The sequence below is a fragment of the Arvicanthis niloticus genome, chromosome X (assembly GCF_011762505.2).
Source record: "Arvicanthis niloticus isolate mArvNil1 chromosome X, mArvNil1.pat.X, whole genome shotgun sequence".
NCBI classification, from domain to species: domain Eukaryota; kingdom Metazoa; phylum Chordata; class Mammalia; order Rodentia; family Muridae; genus Arvicanthis; species Arvicanthis niloticus.
In genome coordinates, this window is record NC_047679.1 from 92,595,327 (window position 1) to 92,619,853 (window position 24,527).

The 24,527-nt window shown below is 37.2% G+C and overlaps 1 protein-coding gene and 1 long non-coding RNA gene across 2 annotated transcripts in view; one reads left to right on the forward strand and one right to left on the reverse strand.

Annotated features, from left to right (window-relative positions):
• Positions 1 to 5,670, reverse strand: part of LOC143435453 (uncharacterized) — a 31,236-nt gene extending 25,566 nt beyond the window's left edge. Inside the window, exon 1 of the long non-coding RNA XR_013105773.1 lies at positions 5,267 to 5,670. This is a non-coding gene — a long non-coding RNA (uncharacterized LOC143435453). The remainder of the gene's footprint in view (positions 1 to 5,266) is intronic.
• Positions 1 to 14,000, forward strand: part of Htr2c (5-hydroxytryptamine receptor 2C) — a 196,578-nt gene extending 182,578 nt beyond the window's left edge. The window contains 2 exon segments of the mRNA XM_034485543.2: positions 10,793 to 11,223; positions 11,225 to 14,000. Of these exon segments, the coding sequence (XP_034341434.1) occupies positions 10,793 to 11,223; positions 11,225 to 11,626 (833 nt within the window). The 3' untranslated portion in view covers positions 11,627 to 14,000.
• Positions 14,001 to 24,527: the final 10,527 nt, after the last annotated feature.

Consider the following 24,527-nt stretch of genomic DNA (forward strand, 5'->3'; position numbering starts at 1 on the left):
TAGATTTATCATGTTTTCCACTTGTCACTTCTTAGATTTTTAAATTTACAATCTTAAATCATTCCCTGTGGGTTTAGCTGGTTTTTTTTTAATTTGACTGTTAAATGTTTGCTGAGCTACAAATACCTAGAGAGACACATTTTCTCACCAAATTGAGTCAATTGTTGCCATGATTTTCTCTGGCATATTCATTCCCCATTCTTTCTCCTTTTGTTCTAAAACATTATTCATGTGTCTAACAAATTGCTTGCTAACACCTCACCAGTTACCAGAAATCTTTTGAATTCTATAATCTCTTTTCCTTTTGTTATTTAAAATCTTTCATGGTCTTGTCCACAAGGTCAGGCTCCATTCTTTTCCCATCTCAAACAATCCTTTCAAGTTTATCCATCTTATTTTTTATTCAGACATTTTACTTGATGGCTTTCCATTCTTTTGTCCTTATGCTATAAAAATATTGGGGAGATAACAGGAATCAACCCTGTTGTATTAACTTTCATTTTTATATGGCATCACCAAAAGTCTAAACTGTATTGTTTGCAATTCCAGGGTGTTAGTTATATTTTAGAATGGCATGCTGTTATTTGTTGACTGGTCTTGTTCATGCCAAGATTGCATTTCACAGTACATTGCAGGAAATTCCTGATCATTACTGAGCTTTTTTCCTCCACCTCCTCCTTTTTTTCCTCCTCATCCTCCTGCTCTTCCTCCTGTTCCTCCTCCTCTTCCTCTATCTTCCTTCTTCTCATTCTTCTGTGATTGTAACAATGATTTTTATCATTCCGACTGGAAGAAACTTCAACTAGAACTATACTACCTCTGGAAATATCAGTTGTTGTTGTTGTTCTTGTTGTTGTTCTTGTTGTGATTTTGATAGCTGCCATAAGGAGTATCACTTGTATATGGGCAACCTAGTCCTTAAGCAGTTCATGTACCTGTATTTGCCTCTCTCTGACTCTGCTTGTCTTTTTCTTCTGTTGTCTAGAAAGTTGAACAGTTTAAAATCTACCATTCTGAAACTCGCCTCTTTTTTTTTTTTTAAATCAGGATAGCCAGTCTCTGCTTGAGTACCTGTTCTCTGTTCCCTATTTATTATGTTATATCCAGGTAAAAACATAAACATAAGGCTATATGTAACGGTCTTTCTTTAAAGCCAAGGTTCTACTACTGAGAAGAGTAGGATGTTTTATCCTTGCTTTGGGATGTCTGATCATTGCTTTTGATGAGATGGCAAGTCAAGTTCTATAAACTCTGTCAAGGCTACAAACATAGATTGAAACTTTTGCAATGATGTTTTTCATTGTGCTTAAGTGTACATGATCTAGACTTTCAAATTTACCAATTGCTGCATTTACTGGCAATCCTATCCAGGTTTTCAAAAAGTCTATTTTGCAATTGAAATGTTTTCTTTAATTTTTATACTTGAAATTCCTATCTCTACAATAGTTATCTTTCCTGAGTGATTATTTAGCATATTTATGATAAAGTTCTTCTCTGTTGATTGGAACACTTATGGTTATGTGTTTATCTGTTTCTATTGACTTATCACCTTTAGTATATTCCTCCATCTCTTTGTATCTCTAGTAACCTTTTAAAAATATTCATGAAAGATGCTTTGGATGTTCTATTTTGTTTTATTAATAATGAGCTTTAGGTTTGCTTTCATCTTTCAGCATTAAGAAAGAGGGCAAGTCAGGTGTGTTGTTGCATGTAGGTGAACTCAGCATGTAGGGTACTAAAGCAAGAAGATTGTGAGTTCAAGGCCACAGTGGGCTGAAAAGTGAGTTCTAGTCCAGGATGGACAGAGGTACATAGAACGATATTATGTCAAAAGAGAAAACAAAAAGAAAATCTGTAGTAATGGATTTATAATCCTAGTAAGACCAGTAAATGATGTACAATACAGGTATTTATTTACAAGCCATGCGCCTAGATTGGACAGACCTAGGGCTATACTAACCTATTGCCCAGCTATAAGGCCCCTTGTTACTTGCTGTTTCTCCTATCTCATGGTTTTGCCCATGGCAGCTTCCTCTCTTTCTTTACCAGCAACACCCACTCATGAATCTCCAGTCTCACCTTTCTCCCTCCATTGCACCATCACAGGCTCTAGCCTTTCATTGACCAGGTAAATTTGGAGAGAAGTTTCATGTGGCATCACTAGAGTAAGCAACCATATCCTGAGCAACCAGTATTTAGCATTAGAATACAAGCAGAATCAGGACCAACCCACTACAAAACTCAAAATGAAAAGAATGTTTTCCCTTAAAGTTTTTTTCTGTTTTGTTTGTTTGTTTGTTTTTACAATTAGTGAATGGCTCAAGTTGTGTGCTAGGCTCCTTTAACTTTATATAATTCCAAATTCTGTTTTCTCTGCAACAGATGATATATCACTCGAAGTATACTAAACCTCTTAAACGTTGCTGGCTACATGTTATCCTTGGTTCTGCTCAGAGGAGATTCAGGTGCCAAGGAAGAATTCAATTTTATTTTGTATGGAAACTCCAGGCTCCCTCCATGCTGTGACTCCTTCTTTCTCTGGTTATACTGCCCCAGTCCTAGCTCTTTTGCCAGTCCTAAATTCTTCATTCCCACTCCTCGGTTCAGTGAGATGACAACTTTCTAGTTCTAACATGCAGTCTAGAGAAGGCCGTCAGGGAAAGGACACAGGACTTTGAGATTCAACTCCCAAGATTTCTAACTTCGAATGGAATGGTTCCTTATAGTTTCTTCCCACTTCTGGTTCAGTTTCAAATACTTTCAAATACTTTTTGTTGCTCAAAAATGTGTTCTGAGTTTCGAGTGCATTTGGTTGGAAGGTGTATTTTCTATAGGTTCTTCAACCACTAATATAAGATGCAGGGTTTTTATTTTATTTTTATTTTTAATTGAAAAAGATCACTTTCATACAACATAATCTGTTTATAGTTTCTATTCCTGTAGGTCTTCCAAAATTTCCTCTACTTTCCCTCCCACTCAAATCCACACACTTTCTTTCATCATAATAGAAAGAGGTATATAAATAAAAATAAGATAAAATAAAAACAAACAATAGGATAAAACAAACTAGAAATAAGGAGCCAAAGAAAAAACACAAGAAACATATGGAGATACTGAGACACATTTGCATAGAAACCATAAAATATAAATAGAAGATCTGTGAAGGGGTAAAAAAAACCTCCAAAAATACCACTGAGTTCATTTTATATTGTACTGCCAGGGATGTTAGATAACTATTGTAAGTTTTTGCTAGAACCCTAAAGCTGATTTTTTAAAAAAGATTTATTTTACTTATTGTATATGAATACATACTCTCTGCATTTTAATACTGATTTTAATACTAGCTACTGTAATTACTACTAGCTACTATACTACTAGCTAAAATACTGATTTAAATACTAGCTACTATAACATGAATGTTTTACATTTTCATCGTGAAAATCTATTTTATTTAGTCTAACCAATGAATGAATTTGAGACTTTGTTGACTTAGCTATAAATGGCTGGAATATCTCAGATGTTTGAGTTATATCACCAGAATGAGCTACAAATATTTTCATATTTGTGGCAGAAATAGTGTCATGTGATAGACACTCATTAGCACTTTCTGAATTTCATTAGTCTTTTACTTACTGTATTAATTTAAAAGCCAGGGCTGTTGGCACAGGTCTTTAATTCCAGCCACTCAAGAAGATGAGGCAGGAGGATTACAAAGTCAAGGCCTGTTTGGGTTACAAAGCAAATTCAAAGCTATCTTGAGTAATTTAGTGAGAACCACTCTCAGAAAGCAAAAACCAATAAAAGATGACCCGGTGTAAAAGTGTTTTCCTAACACATACAATATCTACCATTATTGTTTTGACAGGAGAATATTCAAATATTTTAGCCCCTTAGAAGTCTCTTATATGTTGTTGCATCTTCATTGAGGATCACTAGTCTTAAATAAAAGTATCCAAACATAAGATTTCAAACCTTTAACTCAGACTCCAGATTCCTCTTTTGTCGCCAACATTCCTCCTGAAAACCACAACCTTGTAATATCTCCTTTTAAAAAAGTATGTGGCTAAGCTGCATCTCTCTCTAGAACTTCACACATGTAGTCAAGATTTTCATATGGATCTTCCATGATAACCTCTAACTTAACACAACTCAGAGTGAGTTCTGTAGCAGGTCTGAAATACCCACATATGCTCACAGTTGCTCGAAATCCCATGTGCTGCAGCACAGGCTAGAAGCCTGCCCTGGCTTTGCTTCCCTGGTATCTACATCAGCGGTTCTCAGACTTCCTAATGCTACTACTCTATATAACACAGTTCATCATGCTGTGCTGACTCCCAACCATAAAATCATTCCATTGCTACTCCTTAACTGTAATTTCACTACTGCTATGAATCATAATGTAAAAATTTTTTTGTCATAGAGGTTTGCCAAAGGGGTGGCAACCCACTAGTTCCACTTTCTAAGACTTGGAGTTGCCTTGTACTTCCAAAGGAACCCCTTAAAGATCTCAGCAATGTAGCCCTGCCCTTTAATCCCCTGCTTCTCTCTCTGTTTCAATTTCCCTTTGCCCTTCTATAATCATTTCACTTCTGTGTCTTTATTAGAGAACTAAAGATTTCATTTCTTTCTTGTACCCAAGTGTGCATCTCTTCTCAGGTTCTCTTGTCTGTTTTTCCATCCTCTTCATATTTATTCTCCTGGATAGTTCTTTTGTACTATGTGCTTGCTCAGCTATCTCATCTGATTTCTAAGAAAAGCTCATTTTACTTTCTGGTTGCTGATTGGCATCAAGAAATATCTATATCAACACTTTGCAGATCCAGTTAACAATTCAGCTAATTTTTTTTCATTTAATTTTTAATTTCAGCCACTTTCTTACTTTCTTTAAACTCCCTGATAATTAATGTCACCTAGTCATGCTTCCAGAACTTCCCCTAGATAAAACTCATCCTGCCCTTGTATCATGGTTTTCTTATGGTACCTCACTTTATCTCCATAGGGACCTATTTGTAATCCTTCTTTTTCTCTGTTTTTTAATTCTCTTACTCCACTGTTTACTTTCCATGCCTAAGCTCCTTGTACCTTTCCTCAAGCTACATTAGTTTGTAGTAACAATGTGACCATCTAAGAGTACTTCTGCACGTTTCTTCTCCTCACACTGCCACCCATAGGCGAACCCTCCTGTCTTAGGGTTTCATTGCTGTGAAGAGACACCATGACCACAGCAGCTCTTATAATGGAAAATATTTAATTGGGGCTCACTTACAGTTTCAGAGGTTTACTTCATTACCATCATGGCAGGAAGCATGGCAGTGGACAGGCAGACATGTTGCAGGAGGGGAGGAGACTAGACATCTAGATACATGGGCAGCAGAAGGAGACTGTATGTCACAATGGACATAGCTTAAGCATAGGTGACCTCAGAGCCTAGCCCCACTGTGACACAATTCCCCCAACAAGGCCACACCTACTCCAGCAAGACCACATCTCCTAATATTGCCACCTTTCTATAGACAAGCACTCAAACCCATAAGTCTATGGGGACCACACCTACTCAAAACACCACACTCCTTGATCCACTTCCCCATTAATTTCTGTCCAAGAGTACTTTCTATTTCCCAGGCGTTACTCTCACAAGCTCAGTCAGTCTCCTTATTCTTTCTGCCTTGCTGTCCTCTTTTAAATCACAATTCCTCAGTGTTATATAAAAGTTATTAGCACTATGCTAGCAATAACTGCCCTATAAGTACAAATATATATATATATATATATATATATATATATATATATATATATATATATATATATATTCTTTCTTGGCTCAAATCTAAAAATCCCTGAGGTTCAAAGTTGACCGTGAATTCATTCATTTCTCATGCTACCAACACCAGAACCGAATCAGTCTTCAAACTTACAAAACACCCTTTTCTCCAAATATTAGTAACAATTTGTCATCTATAACGGAAGCTGCCCTGGTTTTTTTTTTTGTGTTACTCTTTAATTGGATGCTGTTAACTATGGTGTTCAAAGGATGCACAGCAGGAGGCAAGGGATTAGTCACATCAGCTTGGTCCTCCTAGATGTCCTTGGGGAAAAAATTTTTCCAAATTACACAAGGATTGAAAATAGATACATCAGAGGCATCGCTAAAAATCAACATCGCTAATCTATAGCTTCATTTTGTTGGTGAGGCTGTGCTATGAAATTTATTCATTTCTCTTTTATACGGGCCTTTACCAGTCATTTATTACCCATATTTTAACAATTTGTTTATTACTCTTTTATGTCTACTTTCTCTTTTAAAAATGGCCTTAGTTTAAAAGGCAAGGGAAATGTTTCCTACTCTAGAACTATCTATAACTTCTGTGGCATACATTTGTTTTTCTTTCCCATAGTATTTCTGGGCTTCTGCACTAAACTCATTATGCAAATACTGCTACCAGTTTTTCAGAGTAACTTTAATAAATGTGAGAACAATTTGGCAACTACTGTCTAGTCAACAATGATTATAATATACTGTCATTCATAAGATAAATTATAAATGCAAAAGTTGTAAAAATCTGCTTTAGAGTCATTGGCAAATGATATTATCTGACGGCTTAAAAAGAACTGATCTGTGTTGCTCAAATTCAAGGGTGTAGGAACTAATATAATGCATGTATACTTAAGCCAGTCTAGAGTTACTTATTTGCAATACTCTAATTTCACTAAATGAGTTTTTTATTGTACTAGAATAAGATAATGCATGTAGACAGAATTTATAATGTGAAGCAATTATAAGAGTCAGTAATATTCAGACTTGCATGTTGCAGTTAAATAATCTTAATAAGTGAGATTTTTATAAAATGAGAATGATATAATGCATGCAGCTATAATATGACTAGGTAAACACACAATTAATTTATTGGTGAAAGTCTTTAATGATTGAGTGTAGTAGTGGTAGCAGCAATAGCTAATGTAGTTAATGTCATTGTAGTAATATATAATATATATTTCTAATAAAATATAAATAGCAATCCATATTTTTAAAAACTTAAAGTATATATTACTCAATGTTTCTATAATGTTGATAGATTTTACATGCTTAGTCAAAATTCATTTTATCATTAAATAATATTAATAATCATTATTTAAACTATTTTTCAAAGTTTAAAAAAGTTAATTAGATAATGCATGCACAATATTTGACTGTTCATTAGTTGAAATAATATCTGCAATTTATAGCATTTATGACTTGTTTTTATATCTTAAGATGACACGAACTTACTGAAGTTAACTTCAGGAATATTAAATTAGTCCTTTAATAATTATTTATGTGTTTTATTATCTGTAATGAATTAAGTAATCTATGAAGTATATAAAATTTACAAATAATTGGATCATAAAAGAGACATTGAGAAAAGGGTAGGTTTTGTTACTGTAATTGTTTGTTATACCGTATCAAAAGTAATTCATATCTACGCTTCCTATTTGATCAAATCAAGGATAAAATATATCAAAGTATACGTTTGCCAATTTTATATTTTCTGAAGTTAGCTTGAACAAATAAAAGGTGTCTCTCTAGATTCTTATGAAAATAATTCATCTATGGTGTGTTATTGGAAGTAGTACTGTTATTTATGCTTAATGGTTTAATTATACCTGAATTATTATTGCTTGAACTGAAAGTGATAAAGAAGACATTACATATCTATTATTAACTCTCCAGACCCTGCATAACTTATCTAAGAACACAAAACAGGCGTTCTCAAGCTCTGAATTAAGGAACCTTCATACTTTTTAAAACACTTAGGGACTCCCGAGGTCATTTGTTTATGTAGAGAACATATTGTGTCGATAGTATAAATATTAATGTTTGTGATATTAGAAATTAAAAGTTTAAGAGACTTTACAGGGTTATTTTCCTTTTAATAATGATAATAATCTAAATCTGTTTAATATTGCCATGTTAAATACTTTTATAACAGTTCCTACAATTTAAACATTTTCAGAAATACAAAGATTATTTTAAAGGTTTGATTTTTTAAATATCTATTGATACAATAAGAGCTAAATTTATGAATGTATACATGCATTAAATATACTGTGATGTTTCAAAGGAAAAAAGAGAGAGAGGGAAAAGAAAGAGAGTAAGGAAGCAAGCAAGCAAGAAAGAAAGAAAGAAAGAGAAAGTTTGTAATTCAAACACTCAGAGGTAGAGATAGGAAAATAAGAAGTTCAAAGCCAGGCCTAGTTACAAGAGTACATGTAGATAAAACACCCAAAATACAGTAAAAGTTGGAAAAAGGAAATTACCCCCACAAGAAAGAGTCTCAGGGGCTCCCAGGGTCCTTAAAACACAGTTTGAGAACTGCTGATACTACTTATTTTTTCTTATTAAAGTATCAACTAAAATAATCTGTGCATGATATATTGGTATTGATGTTGTTTCCATGATTGTTGTTATTATTCATAATAATGTTCATATAGTCTTAAAAGTTTATTTCTTGTTGTTTGTTGACTGTATTCATGGCCTCCAAAAACAGAATTTATAATTATACAGCATTAGTAAAGGGGCTAAACTACTTGACAAAATTATATCTATTGAGGAGAATGTTAGCCAAATTAAGATAAAACATTTTTATCTCTATTATCCATAATAAACATGGCTCAGCATCTGAGAAAGAGAATGGATGAAATAACAGGCTATTAGGTTTACCCTTTCCTCGATGTACATAATAGTGTATTTTAAAAATGCTGGATATAAACTAGGCCTCACAGGTTCTAGTGAGATTGCTCAGGTAAAGGCTCCTTTTTCTAGGCCCTGATCACCCAAGTTCAGTTCCAGGAGTGGAAAACCAACTCCTGAATATTGCCCTCCTAACTCCGTAGGCATTCTTTATTTATTAACAGAAATAAGCTTACAGTAGCACAGGGCTGGGCTCTGAGGGATGCCAATACACAGCCAGCATAAGATGCCTTCCCTAGGGCGCATTTTCCATGCAAAGTGGAACCTTTGTGTCTAGGTACATCTACCTCTATAGATGATTTTAGAGGAAGGTACATCTATCTCTATAGTGATGCCTCAAGAGGGATGACAAACCTCTCAGTCACTAACCTCAGGATCTTGTTCCTGAAGTTCTGGGACTAGAGAGGGACTACTTTATTTGCACCCTCTGCTACTCTTCCAAAAGGATCCTGGGATGGTACACCGGTGTTTCTCCAGAATTTTCTCATGAAATGGTCGTCTTCCCTGGGACCATTGACATCCCTCAGGAACCATAGAAAGATCTGGGCATCTCTACTCAAGTCCAAATTTTTGCTTTGAAAGTCATAATTTGAACTGTGTCTCCAGGTTTATATACCCTTCCCTACTTCCCTACTTGCATGGCTAGCTCCCGAACTATAGATGGCTGTGGACCACTTTCCAATGAAATCTTGCTCCCTGCCACTTATTTTCTTCTCTGGAGACACATCACAAACACCAGAAATTTAATGCCTGCAGAAAATGCTTAATAATCCTTTTCTAAATCCACACTTTCTGATCTTCCCAGGGATTAAATAGCAATCATTAGTATCTATGCTTTCCTCTTAAGTCATTCAGTCTAATATGTTGCAGCTGACAAGGAACACTTAAGTCAACTAGCATGGTCTTGAGGTATTAAGTTCCTCATAGCTCCTTAAATGGTCCTTGGAGTTAGCAACTCTTGTTCAGAATAGAGGTCTACCTCCTCTTCCATTTGCAATGATGGATATCTAGCAGCTTGGTGTCCCAATGCCTAAGACAGAATCCCAGACAAAATCAGAGCTTGCCAAGGTTTTAACTTCTTGTGGATGCAGAGAGGATAGATTAGTATGAAATTTTCCTTGGCAAGTTGTCCTATGTGTCCAGGGGAGAGTACTTTTGTGGTATACCATAATGCTTCTGATGTTTCCAGAAGGTTTGAGTCTAAGATCACTGTCTGCCTCCTTCCTTTTTGCTGATATTTCTTGTCAGGACCTAGTTAATTTTCCTGGATGACTACTTGTCCATCTTTATGATTAAAAACTATGTCTGTCTGTTTCTCTCCCTCCTTTTCTCCCTTCCTCCCTCCATTTCTCCTTCCTACCCTTCTCCTTTCTGTTTCTTCTTCCTGTCCCTAGCATAGTGTCATACCCTGAAGATCCATCCTCAGCCTCATTCTGTTTACTGACCTTGAAATCATGTCACTGATGCCCAAACATATAAATAAGCACACACGTGCATGCACACACACACACACACACACACACACACACACACACACACAGAGGAACTTGGTATAAAAGAGAAAAAATCAGTTGCTTTTGCTCTTAGATTACTGGTTACATAATGGTGAAACTATCCAGTCAGTCATTCCAGACTATTGTAGATATAGTACATATCATTTTTAACAGTATACTAAATTAACAGTATACTAAAAAAAATGACTGACTGATCTTAATGATATTATTGAAAACAAATGTGAATTTGTTCTGTGGCTTAACAAATATTGAGCACCTTCTAGGACTTCTGGAGACTGCAAATAAAACAAAATATATTCAGTCCACTCCTGGACATAATCATATTTCCAACAGCTTGTCTCAAAAATGGAGATTCTATATGGTTACGGCAATTTACAGAATCCCATCATTATCTATTGCACCAATACTTTTCAGGAGCTTCCTGGGTTTGCCATGAATAGCTTTCAACAAACATCAAGTATTTTTGGTAAAATGCCAATGAATGTCTGTGTGCTATTGTACAAATCAATACACGTGCTGTAACAACTTTCCCACCTTTTTGTTCCCATAGGTGTTTCAGTTCCTATCCCTGTGATTGGACTGAGGGACGAAAGCAAAGTGTTCGTGAATAATACTACCTGCGTGCTCAATGACCCGAACTTTGTTCTTATTGGGTCCTTCGTGGCGTTCTTCATCCCGTTGACGATTATGGTGATCACCTACTTCTTAACGATCTACGTCCTACGCCGTCAAACTCTGATGCTACTTCGAGGTTACACCGAGGAGGAGCTGCGTAACATCAGCCTGAACTTTCTGAAGTGCTGCTGCAAGAAGAATGGCGATGAGGAAGAGAACCCTCCCAACCCCAATCCAGACCAGAAGCCCCGTCGAAAGAAGAAACAAAAGCGTCCTAGAGGCACCATGCAAGCTATCAACAATGAAAAGAAAGCTTCCAAAGTCCTTGGCATTGTATTCTTTGTGTTTCTGATCATGTGGTGCCCGTTTTTTCATCACCAATATCCTGTCGGTTCTTTGTGGGAAGGCCTGTAACCAAAAGCTAATGGAGAAGCTTCTCAATGTGTTTGTTTGGATTGGCTATGTATGTTCAGGCATCAATCCTCTGGTGTACACTCTCTTCAACAAAATTTACCGAAGGGCTTTCTCTAAATATTTGCGCTGCGATTATAAGCCAGACAAAAAGCCTCCTCCTGTTCGACAGATTCCTAGGGTTGCTGCCACTGCTTTGTCTGGGAGGGAGCTCAATGTTAACGTTTATAGGCACACAAATGAACGTGTGGCTAGGAAAACTGATGACACAGAGCCTGGCATAGAGATGCAGGTAGAGAACTTAGAGCTTCCAGTCAATCCCTCTAATGTGGTCAGCGAGAGGATTAGTAGTGTGTAAGCAAGAGCAGCGCAGAATCCTACAGGAAATCTCTTGTAGGAAAGTCCCCCCTCCCGTGATTTTCCTGTGAATCATAACTAATGTAAATACAGCTGTATGACAAACAGTGTTTTTATAAATAGCTTTGCAACCCTGTGCTTTACAATCATGCGTTAAATAGTGAGATTTGGGGTTCTATATTTACTGTTTATGATAGATGGAGACTAATTTATTTTGATTCCTTGATGCATAATGGTGTTTGTATTTTTCTCTCCCTTCCTTCCATATTCCCTCCCTTCCTTATTCCTTCCTTGCTTTCTTCCTTCCTATCTCTGTTCTTTTTGTGAATGTAGAAAAGTTGATATTCATCTCAGGTGGCATTTGCAGGAGACCAGAATGATGCACATGACTGTGGTGATATTTCAAATCACACCTAAACTGACAGATGCGGTGGCATCTTTTCCAGGTTAACAGTAAATATGTACTTTAGATTCTCGCTCTGCTCATCCACACGCATAAACACAGTAAGATAGGTCCTGCCCATTGTGAAACATATTCATCAGTGAATCAGAGACAGAAGTCAACTTTGTTGTTACACACGGGGTAAATTTGACATTGTCAGACTGTTGTGTCAGTATTTTGCTGCAATGTCTGTCCCCAAACATAGTGGTATTTTCACATAGCAGCTGGTTAACCAGGACTACAGAAGTGGAAGGATGCCAAAGAGATATACACACCAATCAGCTTTTCACTTCTTAAGGACAATGTTCAAATTCTGATTATTATGACAAGCAAACTGAAATTAGTGTTTTCATTCTGGTCCTTAGTAAATACCTAATTCCAAGAGTAAACTGGGAAACCAAGTCCCAGAGTTATTTCCCAATCCAGGATTCAACATCAATTGGCTTTTGATCTCAGAATTCTGGAAATTTGTGTGTTACACACAAAGTGAAATTTGCATGTTGAGCCTTATTAAAATATCTTCTTAATTATGGTACCTCTATCTATAGGACCCAATTTAGCAGTCCATTTTTAAGTAAAACTAGTATGAGGAGGGTAGAGAACCATGACCTTGGAAGTTTTACTTGATTAAGGACTACTGAATTAGGCCCTTAGAATGTGAAAAAAGTAATTTAAAAAAGATGCTTTTACTGACCTCTGGGAAGAATAGAAATACAGAGTTTCCATTTGGATTTTAAACAAAATTTATCTCCTTTTCAGATCCTTCCAAGCTCTCTAGTGCAGGAAAAGGCTGCAGCTAAATTGTGAACGTGGCAAGCTCTCCATTGTGCTGTAATTACATGCCCAAACTTTAAATATTTGTTTAAATATAGTGCTGTGATCCTCTAAGTGTCAGCCAGTGTTTCCTTTGTGGGCCTGCTGCTCTCTAAGAATTTTAGTGAAATTGAAAGCCACAAAAAGTTTTCAAACACTGCTCAAGTCAGATTATTAAGTCTATGCTGTGTGCAGAGTATACACGTGTTCCCAGATAACTGTGTTTCCCTGTGTGTCCGGACATTTTACTCAAGTGTGGATACATTGCTAAAGAATTCATGATGCTGTTTCTTATGCCCAACAGCTACTTGCACAGCTTGGAGTGGGCCTCTTAGGATCTTGAAGTCAGTAAAGGCAGAATCTGATTTTCAAAAACTCCTGGAGTGTGTTCTCAACACACAGCATAGATACATTCAACAATCTGCCACGGGGCAGTGGGAGAGCGGCTGTATTTGAGGAAACTCAAACAGTCTCTATTTGATTTACAACACTGCCAAATGTCACTCAATTGCTTGAGCATACCCAAACATGACATGAAAGTAAAGTCTGCTTGCCTGTTAGGTCAGTTGAACTGCATGTTAAAACAATTACCTGAAATTGAATGAGATGACCTACTTCTTAATGAAATGAAAATGACTGAAGAAACACAGCATGCATTGAGCATGAGTTTCTGCACATACAGATGGTGCTGTGCATGTACACCATGTATGCTGCATGAATCCACTGATCCGTATCAATGTAAGGCAGAAGAGCTGATATAGAAAGTGCTGGAGAAAACTCCTTCAGCAGTCCCTAAGAGACATTCAGATCTGAAGTAGTGTATTAGAGAAAATTGGAAACATCTGATTTCTTTCTTAAGTATAAGGGCAAGCTCATAGCACATGTTTTACAGACAAATAGAGTATAAACCATGGAGTTCCAAAAGCACTAGCAATAGGTTGGATGATAATCGCTTATAGCACATTTGTTAATGATTCTTACGTCATCAAGTAGTAGTACATAATAGTACCCAACACAGCAATTTCCCTCAACTTGTGTGCTATTCGTAAGTTCCATGCGGTTTGGTATGAAACATATAAATCTCTATCTCTCTCTCTCTCTATATATATATATATATATATATATATATATATATATATCCATTTGGAAATAAATCTTATAGTTCAGTGTTAAATCTACAAAGTTTTATAAATGTTTTAAAATAGTACATGTGACAAATGTAAACGTGGTGAATTTACTGTCAAATCATTTTGATGTGCTATTATATGTATACTGTTTAAGACACATGCAACAGACTGCCTTATATTATTTCCTGTACTTTTTCTCCTTTGTCAAATGGTACTTTTGTGAATGGTTGCAAAGTGTTGTCTTATTCCTTATTCCTGTGTGTTATCTTCTTCTGAGTTTTGTGAGACTTACTCTTAATTTATTAAACTTATTAAATGATGACATAGCTTGTCATGTGTCTTTTTTTCATGCACAGTTTCAGGATAAAAATCTACCCCATCAATTGAAAATGCTAGGTGGTATTCCTCTTTCTAAGTGGGACTAAAGCATCCTCACTTGGGCCTTATGTTTTAATTTCTTAGGGTCTGTAGGATGTATCATGGGTATTCTGTACTTTATGGTTAATATTCATTTATAAACGAATACATACCATGCATGTCCTTTTGGGTCTGGGTTTTACCTCACTCAGGATGGTATTTTCTAGTTCCATCCATTTTCCTACAAAATTAATGATGTTCTCATTTTTAATAGCTGAATAGTATTACATTGTATAAATGAACCACATTTTCTGTATCCATTCTTTGGTTGAGAGACACCTGGGTTGTTTCCAGTTTCTGGGTATTATGAATAAGGGCTACGAACATAGTGCAGCTCATGTCCGTGTGTAGTATGGTAGAGCATCTTTTGGATTATGCCCAAAGAGGAGTATAGCTGTGTCTTCAGGTAGAACTATCTTCAGTTTTCTGAGTAACTGCCATATTGATGGCTGACCAGTGACAGGACCAACTTGGGATCCATCCCATGGGTGAGCACCAAATCTTGACACTATTACTGATGCTATGTTGTGCTTGCAGACACAAGCACATGTGCCTAGCATAGCTGTCCTATGAGAGGCTCTATCAGCAGCTGACTGAGACATGCAGATTCTTACAACCAACCATTAGGCTGAGGTCAGTGATCCCTGTGGAAGAGTTAAAGGAAGAATTGAAGACCCTGAAGGGGACGGCAACCCCATAGGAAGACCAACAGTGTCAACTAACCTGGACCTTGAGGAGCTCCCAGAGACTAAGCCACCAACCAAAGAGCATATGGGCTGGTCTGAGGCCCCCAACACATATGTAGTAGAGGGCTGATTGTCTTGTCTGGCCTCAGTAGAAAATGTGCCTAATCCTATAGAAACTTGATGGGGAGGAGGGACAGGGTTGGGGGAAGCCACTAGAAAGTCCTAGATGCCAGGGAACTAAAAGGTTCCAGGACCCAACAGGGAGAGATAGAACCTGTAGAGGCCATATCCAGTGGAAAGACGCGGTCTCCAGCTGAGGGATGGGGCCACCCACCCACCTCAAAAATATTAGTCCAGAATTCCTCCTGTCAAAAAGTAATGAAGTAACTCCAGGCACATATGTAGCAGAGGACTGCCTTGCTGGGCATCAATGGGAAGGGAACCCCTTGGTCCTGTGGAGGCTTGATGACCCGGGATAGGGGAAAGCTAGGGAGCTGAGACAGAAGTGGGTGGTTAAGTGGGGAAGCATCTTCATAGAGGCAGAGGGAGAGAGGAGGGGATAGGGGGTTTGTGGATGGGAAACTTGGAAGAGGATAACATTTGAATTGTAAATAAATAAATAAAATAACCAATAAAAAAAAGAAATCATCCAACAATATAGGCCTCAGGGGTGGAGTGGTTATGGGCAGCCTGAGGTACATAACAAATTTCAAATCACCCTGGGAAACTCAGCAAGATTCTATCCAACAATAAAATTTTCAAAATGGTTCTGGCTAGCAATGAGCAATAGAATGTTTGCCAAGCATGCAGAGAGCCCCAGTTCAATCCCCAGCCCCCCTCTCAGCCCTTCCAAAATCACCACTACAAAGATTTCCTTTTACAACACAGGACTCTGACAAAAATGTGTGGAGTTTTCATATCAAGCAACTCTCAACCTTCAAAGACACCCAAAGGGGGTATCCTACAATTTAGTTCAATTCTGTGGACCAAGAATAAAATCACCTTTTGGGGAACAAAGAAAATAATGTTAATGTGGATTTAATTTGAAAGAATAATGGCTTTTCAAAATGTGCTCTCGGTTTTATAAAATGGTACCTGCCTTTATAATTATAATCCACAATTGGGCCTGAAAATCGTACTTGTTAGGAATTGATTGGCGCTAGAAAAAGTTAAGTGTGGGGCCAGGAAGCCATGGGACCCTGGAGCGGACCTGGAGCAAGAGTGGAGTCAAGTTGTGCCCAAACACAAGAAATCTCATCCTGAGGAGGATCATTTTTCACCTGCATGGAGCCTGCCTGCCCTGACCACATATCTTTGTGCACTCCCACCCCCACCCCCTTGCCTCACCAAAGAAGGACATTTAGCCAGTAGCCAGGTTCAAGTCCCTTTCTCCTTATAAGGTTATGTCTAGCAGCAGCACCAGGAATTCTTCCTCATGTGAATGAGGCATCGTCAGCACCCTGACCCCAGCCACAGATTTACATTCACCCCAATAGCCCCTTACTCACCCAGCAAAGGTTTAAATAGGCTTTGTCTCCACCAACAACCACCCCCCTCCCAAGAAAACCTCAACCAGTTCTCCAAAGATGTTCTTGGGAATGTATGGGGTTTTTTTTGCCCAAGCATTCACTGCCCACAAAGATCCTGCCTGCAACAACCTGTCCCCCACAAAGCTTCCCTCCCTCAAGTCCACCCTAGTGCACAACAGGCCTGGCTACTCCAGGGGAGAAGCAGACATGGGATGGCAGTTAAGCTGTTGTGTATGAAAAGAGTTCGAGTGCTAATTCAGTCGCTGGCCAGTTTTGAGAAAAGTATTCATTATCCAGAAGGCCAGCGGGGGTTAATTATATTCAAGAGTAAACTCTCATGTGGGAAGGAGAATAGTAGAAATAAATCTTAGACATGTATGTATGTATGTATAAATTTGGAATATATAGTGAGGCTAGGAGACCCTGTTAATTAGATAATTATCATATATATGTATATACACATATACATATATACACATATATACATATATACATATTTCTAACACTAAATAGAGCTAGTACCAACTTCCCAGTTTAGACTGTATCCCAGTTAGAGGACACAGTCTAAACTCTTCCCTTCTCAATTCAAATATGACTTTAAAATACTGAATATCAAACATATCCATATTTTTGTCAGAATTTGTTATAAATGGAGGATTCTCAGTTTCCTTCTCCTGCTCAAGCAAAGTCTATGATGGCTTACAAAACTCAGTGAAACAAATTACTCCTGTTTGCTAGTTTATTATAAAGGAAACAAACGAATAATATTTAAGGAGCTGACTCAGCAGGTGAAAGTGCGCCTAATAAGTATGAAGCACTAAGTTGAATTTCCAGAGCTCACGTAAAGCATAAAGCATGCATCTGTTAATCCCAAGGCTCCTAGGGGGAGATGGGAAAACGTCTTGGGCCAGCTTATCTGGTATAAGCAACAGGAAACGGCAAAAACATAGACCTCATCTCAAACAAGATAAGAGATAAGGAACAACACCTAAGGCTGTCCTCCACACATTTTGAGGCACACAGTCACACACACACACACACACACACACACACACACACAAGAGGGGGATGGTTGTACACATCAAAAAGGAAAATAAATGAAATAAATAAATGAATTACTGGTGAAGGGAAAGATGCATGCACGTCTATGTACAGAAGGGAAGGACATTTGTGAACCTGATTTCACCACTAATCTTAACTTAATCTTCCACTTAACTTAAGATTAACTTAATCTTCCACTTAGTTCCTTTTCAGTTCAATATCAGATCTATTCATATCCACATATGTATTCACTATGTTTAACTTTGTCTTTAAATCTACGTCATTTTATTTAATCATATCTTTGTTCTTAGCTTTAAAACAAATTCTAAATCAATTTCCCCTGCACTTTAACATTGTCTCCCTGATCTTACATTTCTGCAAACTCAAACATTACTCTGATCTCTATGGATAATCCTATTATCAGCATCATTTCTCCTGCTTTTAGTACTCGATCAAGGTTAAATGTGCTTACTTCTAACATTATGCCTAAGACAAAGCACTAGAACTAATTATTTCAGAGCATGGTCCTTTTGTGAAGATTCTCTGAGGCTGGACTGAAAGACACGGAAGAATAGTTTAAAATGCTTTTAATTCTCTTTATATACAAACTTAGCACCAAAACCAACTTCATCTGGCCTGATATTTTTTTCCTTGTTCCGGAGTAGAGGAATTTTTCTCATTATTAAAGCCATGATAATTGCCATCTACTGAGCACCAACAATGCTCCAAACATAAATATGTTTTCTGGTAGATAGTTCAATATATTTAAAATACCTATTTTTATCAATGACAAGGAAACCTGGCCAGGTGATTGACAGGCCCAGTTACAGTAACTCTAAGATGGATGTATGTAATGTGAGCACCTTAGAGTGCTCATGAGGTAAACCTTACACTGCACTCTTTTGAGTAGGAGGGATCTCTTAATGAGCCTCAACATAGCTCTGATACCTTTCATATAGATGTTTAAATCTTTTTTCCATTTTTTATTGGATATTTTATTTACACTTCAGATACCATCCCCTTTCCCCATCCCGGCCTTAGAAAACCCCTATCCCATGCCCCCTTTTCTTTTTTGCACTTATACGTTTTTTTTTAAAATATCAATCAAAGGCTTTATACCAAACTTATAGATGTTTAAATCTTAAAGAGAAGAAATTGTGATTCTTCCCTTTCTAGTGTTACAAGAAAAATGGTAGATGGGTTCTAAAATAGACTATCATGGAGTGAGGACCTCTATCATCAATGGCCTCCAATCGTGTTGACGACTGTCCATCTACTTTAACAAAATTAGCTAATAATCCTAGCTTAAAAGACTAAAACCTTATTAACATATTTAATTAGTAAATTACCACATGTTTCTTATGAAAATGTCAAAATGAATCTCTCTCAGAGTTCAATTGTTTTGTAAGAGAATGTGACATGGTCAACAAAAAGGCTCAAAGATAAAAGAAAACAACCTGCTATAGTTTGGATTCCAAATGTTCTCTGAAGTCCCTTGTGTTAGATGGTTCTAGAGTATGGTCTCTCAGAACAGAAACAGGTCAGAGCAGGAAGTTGGTTTGGAAAGGGGATTAAGGAAATTACTCTTCAGAATAAGCTTTATTAAGAAAGAGAGCCTAACACCTATTGTGTGAGGCATGGTTAAATTTAGCATTGAAGTAGGAAGACAGCTAGGAGAGATAAAGCATCAACCACATGCAGCATAATGGGACCTTGAAAGGAGAAACAGAGCTACACCTCTGAAGCCAGAGAAGAATTGGATTAGTAGAGATAGTCACCAGGTATGCCATGATGGGTACCTGAAGGAAGTCACAGTCCTTGCAGTTCCTCAGAAGAAATGGCCACCATATTACAGTAAGACATGAGACTTCAATTCCCTTAAAAAAAAAAAAAAAAACCCAGAAAGCAAAAGAGGTTTCTGATTCTTCTAAGTTTCCAGAGTGTGGCAAAAGTTCCACAGTGGGATTTAGTCTGAATTAGTCTTCTGTGCCAAGACCATGGACTACAATGTATCTATTGAAGAGAGCTAGGCTTGCTCACAGCATCAAGTGGGAGGAAGCAAACTACCAGGGCAAGGAGTGAGACTGCAAGTGGCATGCCCTAATCTCTGGAAAAGAGTCAGGCACCAAAGGGTGTATCATCTAATTGTGGCAGAGAATGTTTGACAGTAGAAGCTTGAAGCAGCTGGTCTTATTGTGTCCAGGTAGGAGGAAGAGAGACTTGAAAGATGCTACTCAGAGTTCTCCTTTTCATGCAGTCTAGAACCCATGTCTAGGCAATAGTGCCATTCACTTCTAGGATATGTATTCCTACTTCAATTAACTGAGTCAATATAATCCTTCAGATAGCTTACAGATGCACCTACAGGCTTGTCACCTAGGTGATTTTAGAGCCCTGTTAAATTCTCAATTAATACTAATATCAATAGAGGGTCTTAGATCATTAAGAGATGACACCAAAAGATACCTGAGACCCCAGATCCTTCCTTTTCCTCTTTGATCCATGTATCATGATGTAAGTGATATTGCTGTAATACATGCACTTACAACATGCTGCCTTAACATTGACACAAAGCAATAGCAACAGTCTATCAGGACTTCCAAAATTGTAAGTCAAAATGAATACCATGTCTTTATAAGTTAATGATCTCAGTCAGGCATCTCTTTATAGTGATATAAGCCTAGTATTCAAGCAAAACATCAATCCTAAAACATACTAAGGCCTTGGAATATAGAACTAGCAATACCAGACATGGAAGCTGCTTTTCGATTCTAAAATATTTTGAGGTCTCCATTCCAAGTTTTTTGTTCTGCCCCAGTTTGGTTTGAAGTAACTGAAATTTAATTCAGGACCTTACCCATGCCAAGTATACAGTCAACCATTAAGCCAAACCTACTACCTACTATATGATCTGCTTTATAAAAATTTCTGGGAAAAACACAAAAGCCTGTTAGCCTCAGATACAGTACCTACAACAGATCAAGGTAAGGATTCCATTAATGACTTTATTACTTAGATGAAAATGAGTGAGGGAATACTTATAAGAACGTGGGTGATTCCAAAACAGCTATATTAAAACAGTATCCCGCCTCATCATGCATAAAGACCTCATGGAACCTATATCACTTTCAGTTAATATTCTCTTTCCTATATGCTATCTAGCATTCTCCAAGGTTGGAGGAGGTAGGAGAGAATAATGACTAGAATACCAATTCACAGTCCTTGTGGCTCTTGTCCTTTGCCCTCATCTGTGTTAATAGTTCCTTTACCATTAATATAGTTCTCTTTTCCTCAGCTTTGTGTTGCTTGTTTGGTTGTCATGGGGTAATCTCTACTCCAACATGGGATGTCAAACCACAACAGATGTTAAAGATAAGTTTAATTGTAAAGAAATAAATGTATTTTTAAAGTAAGTATTTTAATGAGAAGTTAGCATGTCTGTAGTGATCAGAGATGCAGTCTCATTTAGGTAGGACTCAGAACATGGATCCCAAAGCATGTCACTTTATCACACTAGGTACTTTTAACACAAGGAGATAGGACATCTTCAAAACCAAGAAGCTCTGACCTCTGAGCTTCACTAGATATACTTTGTTTCTGAAAGAATAAAAAAACAGATCTGAGAGGAGAAGAGAGAGCAGAAAGAGTGATCAGAAAAAAATATTTTCAACGTAAACAAAAACTATTTTCACTTCATCTAAATATAAGTATTATCCTTATTTGCATATTTCTAATTAAATAATTATCTCATTTTTCCTTTATAACATGTTTAAAATTTGAGGATATGTCAAATAAAACTTTTTGTACACCAAAAGATAAAGAAGTCAGTTTTCTTCTTCCACATGATCTCAGGGATACAACTCAGATCATCAGGTTTGATAGTAACACCCTTTGCCCATTGAACCATCTTACTAGTCTTGAGTTTCTTTTCAAAATCAAAACTAAGAACTTTAAGATTTCTGTTGGTTTCTCCAGATAATTTCACTGTTTTACATTTCCAATTTTGTGTTTTTGTTTCCACAGCATTTTTGAAAAAGCCTCAAGCCACCCAGCTGTTTCCTGGTTCTCATGGCTCACTTCAGGAATAAAATATCAGGAATATGGAAAGTGTAATGACTGTAATGGAAGCCAGCTGCCTAGAAAGTACCTCTAACTGAAAGGCAGACATATGTCTACAAAGGTTTTTAGTCCATGTCTTCCAATAGTTACTGTGAGCTAAATTTTATGTCAAGAAAATAGTGTTTAGTAAAACACTAGGTACTTCACTGTGTTGTATGACACTTTTTTGATGAATTTGTGAATATCTTGGCTCTGCCACAACCCCATCAGGATCCAGATGTACTCCATTTTCTATCAAGTGACACATCATAAGCTACTTACAAATTAAGGACATTGACTTTACAGCAGCTGTAATAAATTACTGGCAAACAATTAAACTTTGTTGACCCTAGAAATGAGTTCTAAAAAGCCTTGTCTAAGTTAATGGGGTGCAAATGTTGTCATGGCACTAATAAGGCTGGCTAAACTATCAAGAAAAAAAGACACAGAAAATAAATAAGGTACTCTCAGCCCAAAATGTTGATCACAATCCTTAATTGCTACAATATATAGTACAAAATGTCCAGTTATTGATGAATATATATACAAAAATGCAAACACAATAGAGTTATACAAACTCTGTTAAGAAAAAAAAACAAGCAATAGAATTAAATGAACAAATCAAGTAGGCACTCTTAAGTTAAAAAGTATAAGAACTGAAATAAAGTATTGACTAGAGAAGTCTGGTAGTTCCTCAAAAGATTACATACTGTATTCTCGTATTGTTACTAGGGATCTTTTTCTGCCCTACCTTTGGAATTAGGATAAGACATGGAATAATTTGTAGAACAGCGAGTTTATTGTAGATTATAATAAAATACCTTTTGGTGATATGTGTGGGTATTAAGTGGCAAGAGTAAAACACTCTCTTGAGATGAGATTGGAAATTGGCCACAGAATACCAACCATTGTGTTGGCCTTTGCTTTAGGAAAAGTTTATAGTTTTTCTTAAAGTTTGAGGATAGACAGATTTCCTGAAGGATTTTCCTGTCCAGATGATGTGCAGAGTCGTTAGGATGAACTCTTACATAATGGGACAATAGTATCTCTTTATTCATCAGGAAGCCTTTGCTAGATAAGAAGTTTATGATCTTTGGGCCATATAAAATGTCACATGGCCACCCAAGGCCAAAGAGGCTACTCAGATGTACAATAGGCTTGTAACAGAGTAGACTGAAGAGAATTAAAGACGGAAAAATAAAAATAAATATACAACCATGACATGGCTTCTCAAGTAGAAAATGGCCTTCCCTTAATGCGCCACAACAGAGCTCCATTGCTGTTTCCAGTAACTACAGGATTCCTTTTTGTGGGCTGTTATTCTCATAGATAAAATGATTTTAAAACCCAGAAAGAAATGCAAGAACAATTTTATTAGCGTTTTTTTAGAGAAAAGCAGAAAGGCAGGCAATGTGAAAGCTCATGCCTGAAAAAGCTAGCTAGATAACAAAGACACGACTTTTGAGTTAAAGGTCAAGGAAGCAAACAGGCTCGGTCACAAAAACATTCTAGGAGCCATGTTAGGAGTCAATGTCTTCACAGAAAGTGTGGCTACAGTGTCAGAGAAAGCAGGTTTAACATGTTGGTCTGTAGCCAATAAATGGAAATTGAAAGAGGAAATGAAAAATTCCCACATTGTGGCTTAGTGAATTGCCAGATGCTGTGTGATAGATACTACTCCTGGGGAGACCTGAACAAACACTCCCAGATAAGCAACGAATAACAGACCAAACTCCAGATACCACTGAAGTCCAATTGGCTGAAGCAATGAGATTGATTTATTGGGATCCCTTACAGGAATATGGGTGAGCAGTTACTCACATGAGCAAGATTGTCTCAGAGAGCTTTATCAGCATGGATGACAAAAGCACACTGCATGACCTCCAGGCAGCTCAATGGTTAAAGAATGGCCTTCCAGGTGTCCCAGCTAGCCTTTGTTTCTTTCAAGCACTCTGAGGGCTGTGGCTGAGTGTGACTCTCAACAGTCTTTACTGTTTCTATACTTTTGGTGAGGGAGGAGTTCTCTTGAATTTTGTCAATTTCAAGGACTTCCTGAAGCGATTTTGAGTTGTTTACTTCTGTTTTTTTTAAAGGAGAATTCCTGCAGCATGTTTTTTTCTCCCCCCCCCCCCCAGATCATTCATGGGTTTCACCTCTTTAAAAACATTTTGTCTTAAAATGTATTGTTATTTCATCTGTCTTTTCATGTTCCATGTCTTAAGAAATTTCCTATTTCCCTGTAACACAGGTGTTCTTGGAATGTGCTTTCATGTTCCCCCTCCAGATATAATAAATTGGAGTGGGTTTAGTTTAGATTTATCATCATCTTACCCATCATTATTCAGAATGTTATTCTCTCTCTCTCTCTCTCTCTCTCTCTCTCTCTCTCTCTCTCTCTCTCTCTCACACACACACACACACACACACAATTCCACATGTAAGGGTGTGTGTGTGTGTGTGTGTGTGTGTGTGTGTATCCTAAACTCATGTGACCTCCCTGGTCCATGCTGCCAATCAGAGTGGTAATATTATGTAATCTAACATTTAAAAGCCATTAAAATCTTATATTGCAACAACCAAAAATGAACAGCAGAGGTTCTAGTTCTTCAAAATCCAGTCATTATTTAGGAATGACAGGGATTTTAATGAAACTCTGTGGTCGATTGTCATGATTGTTAATTGATATAGGAGAAATAAGGCCATTGTAGACTATACCATTCCTTAGCCAGAGGGTCCTGAACTATATGAG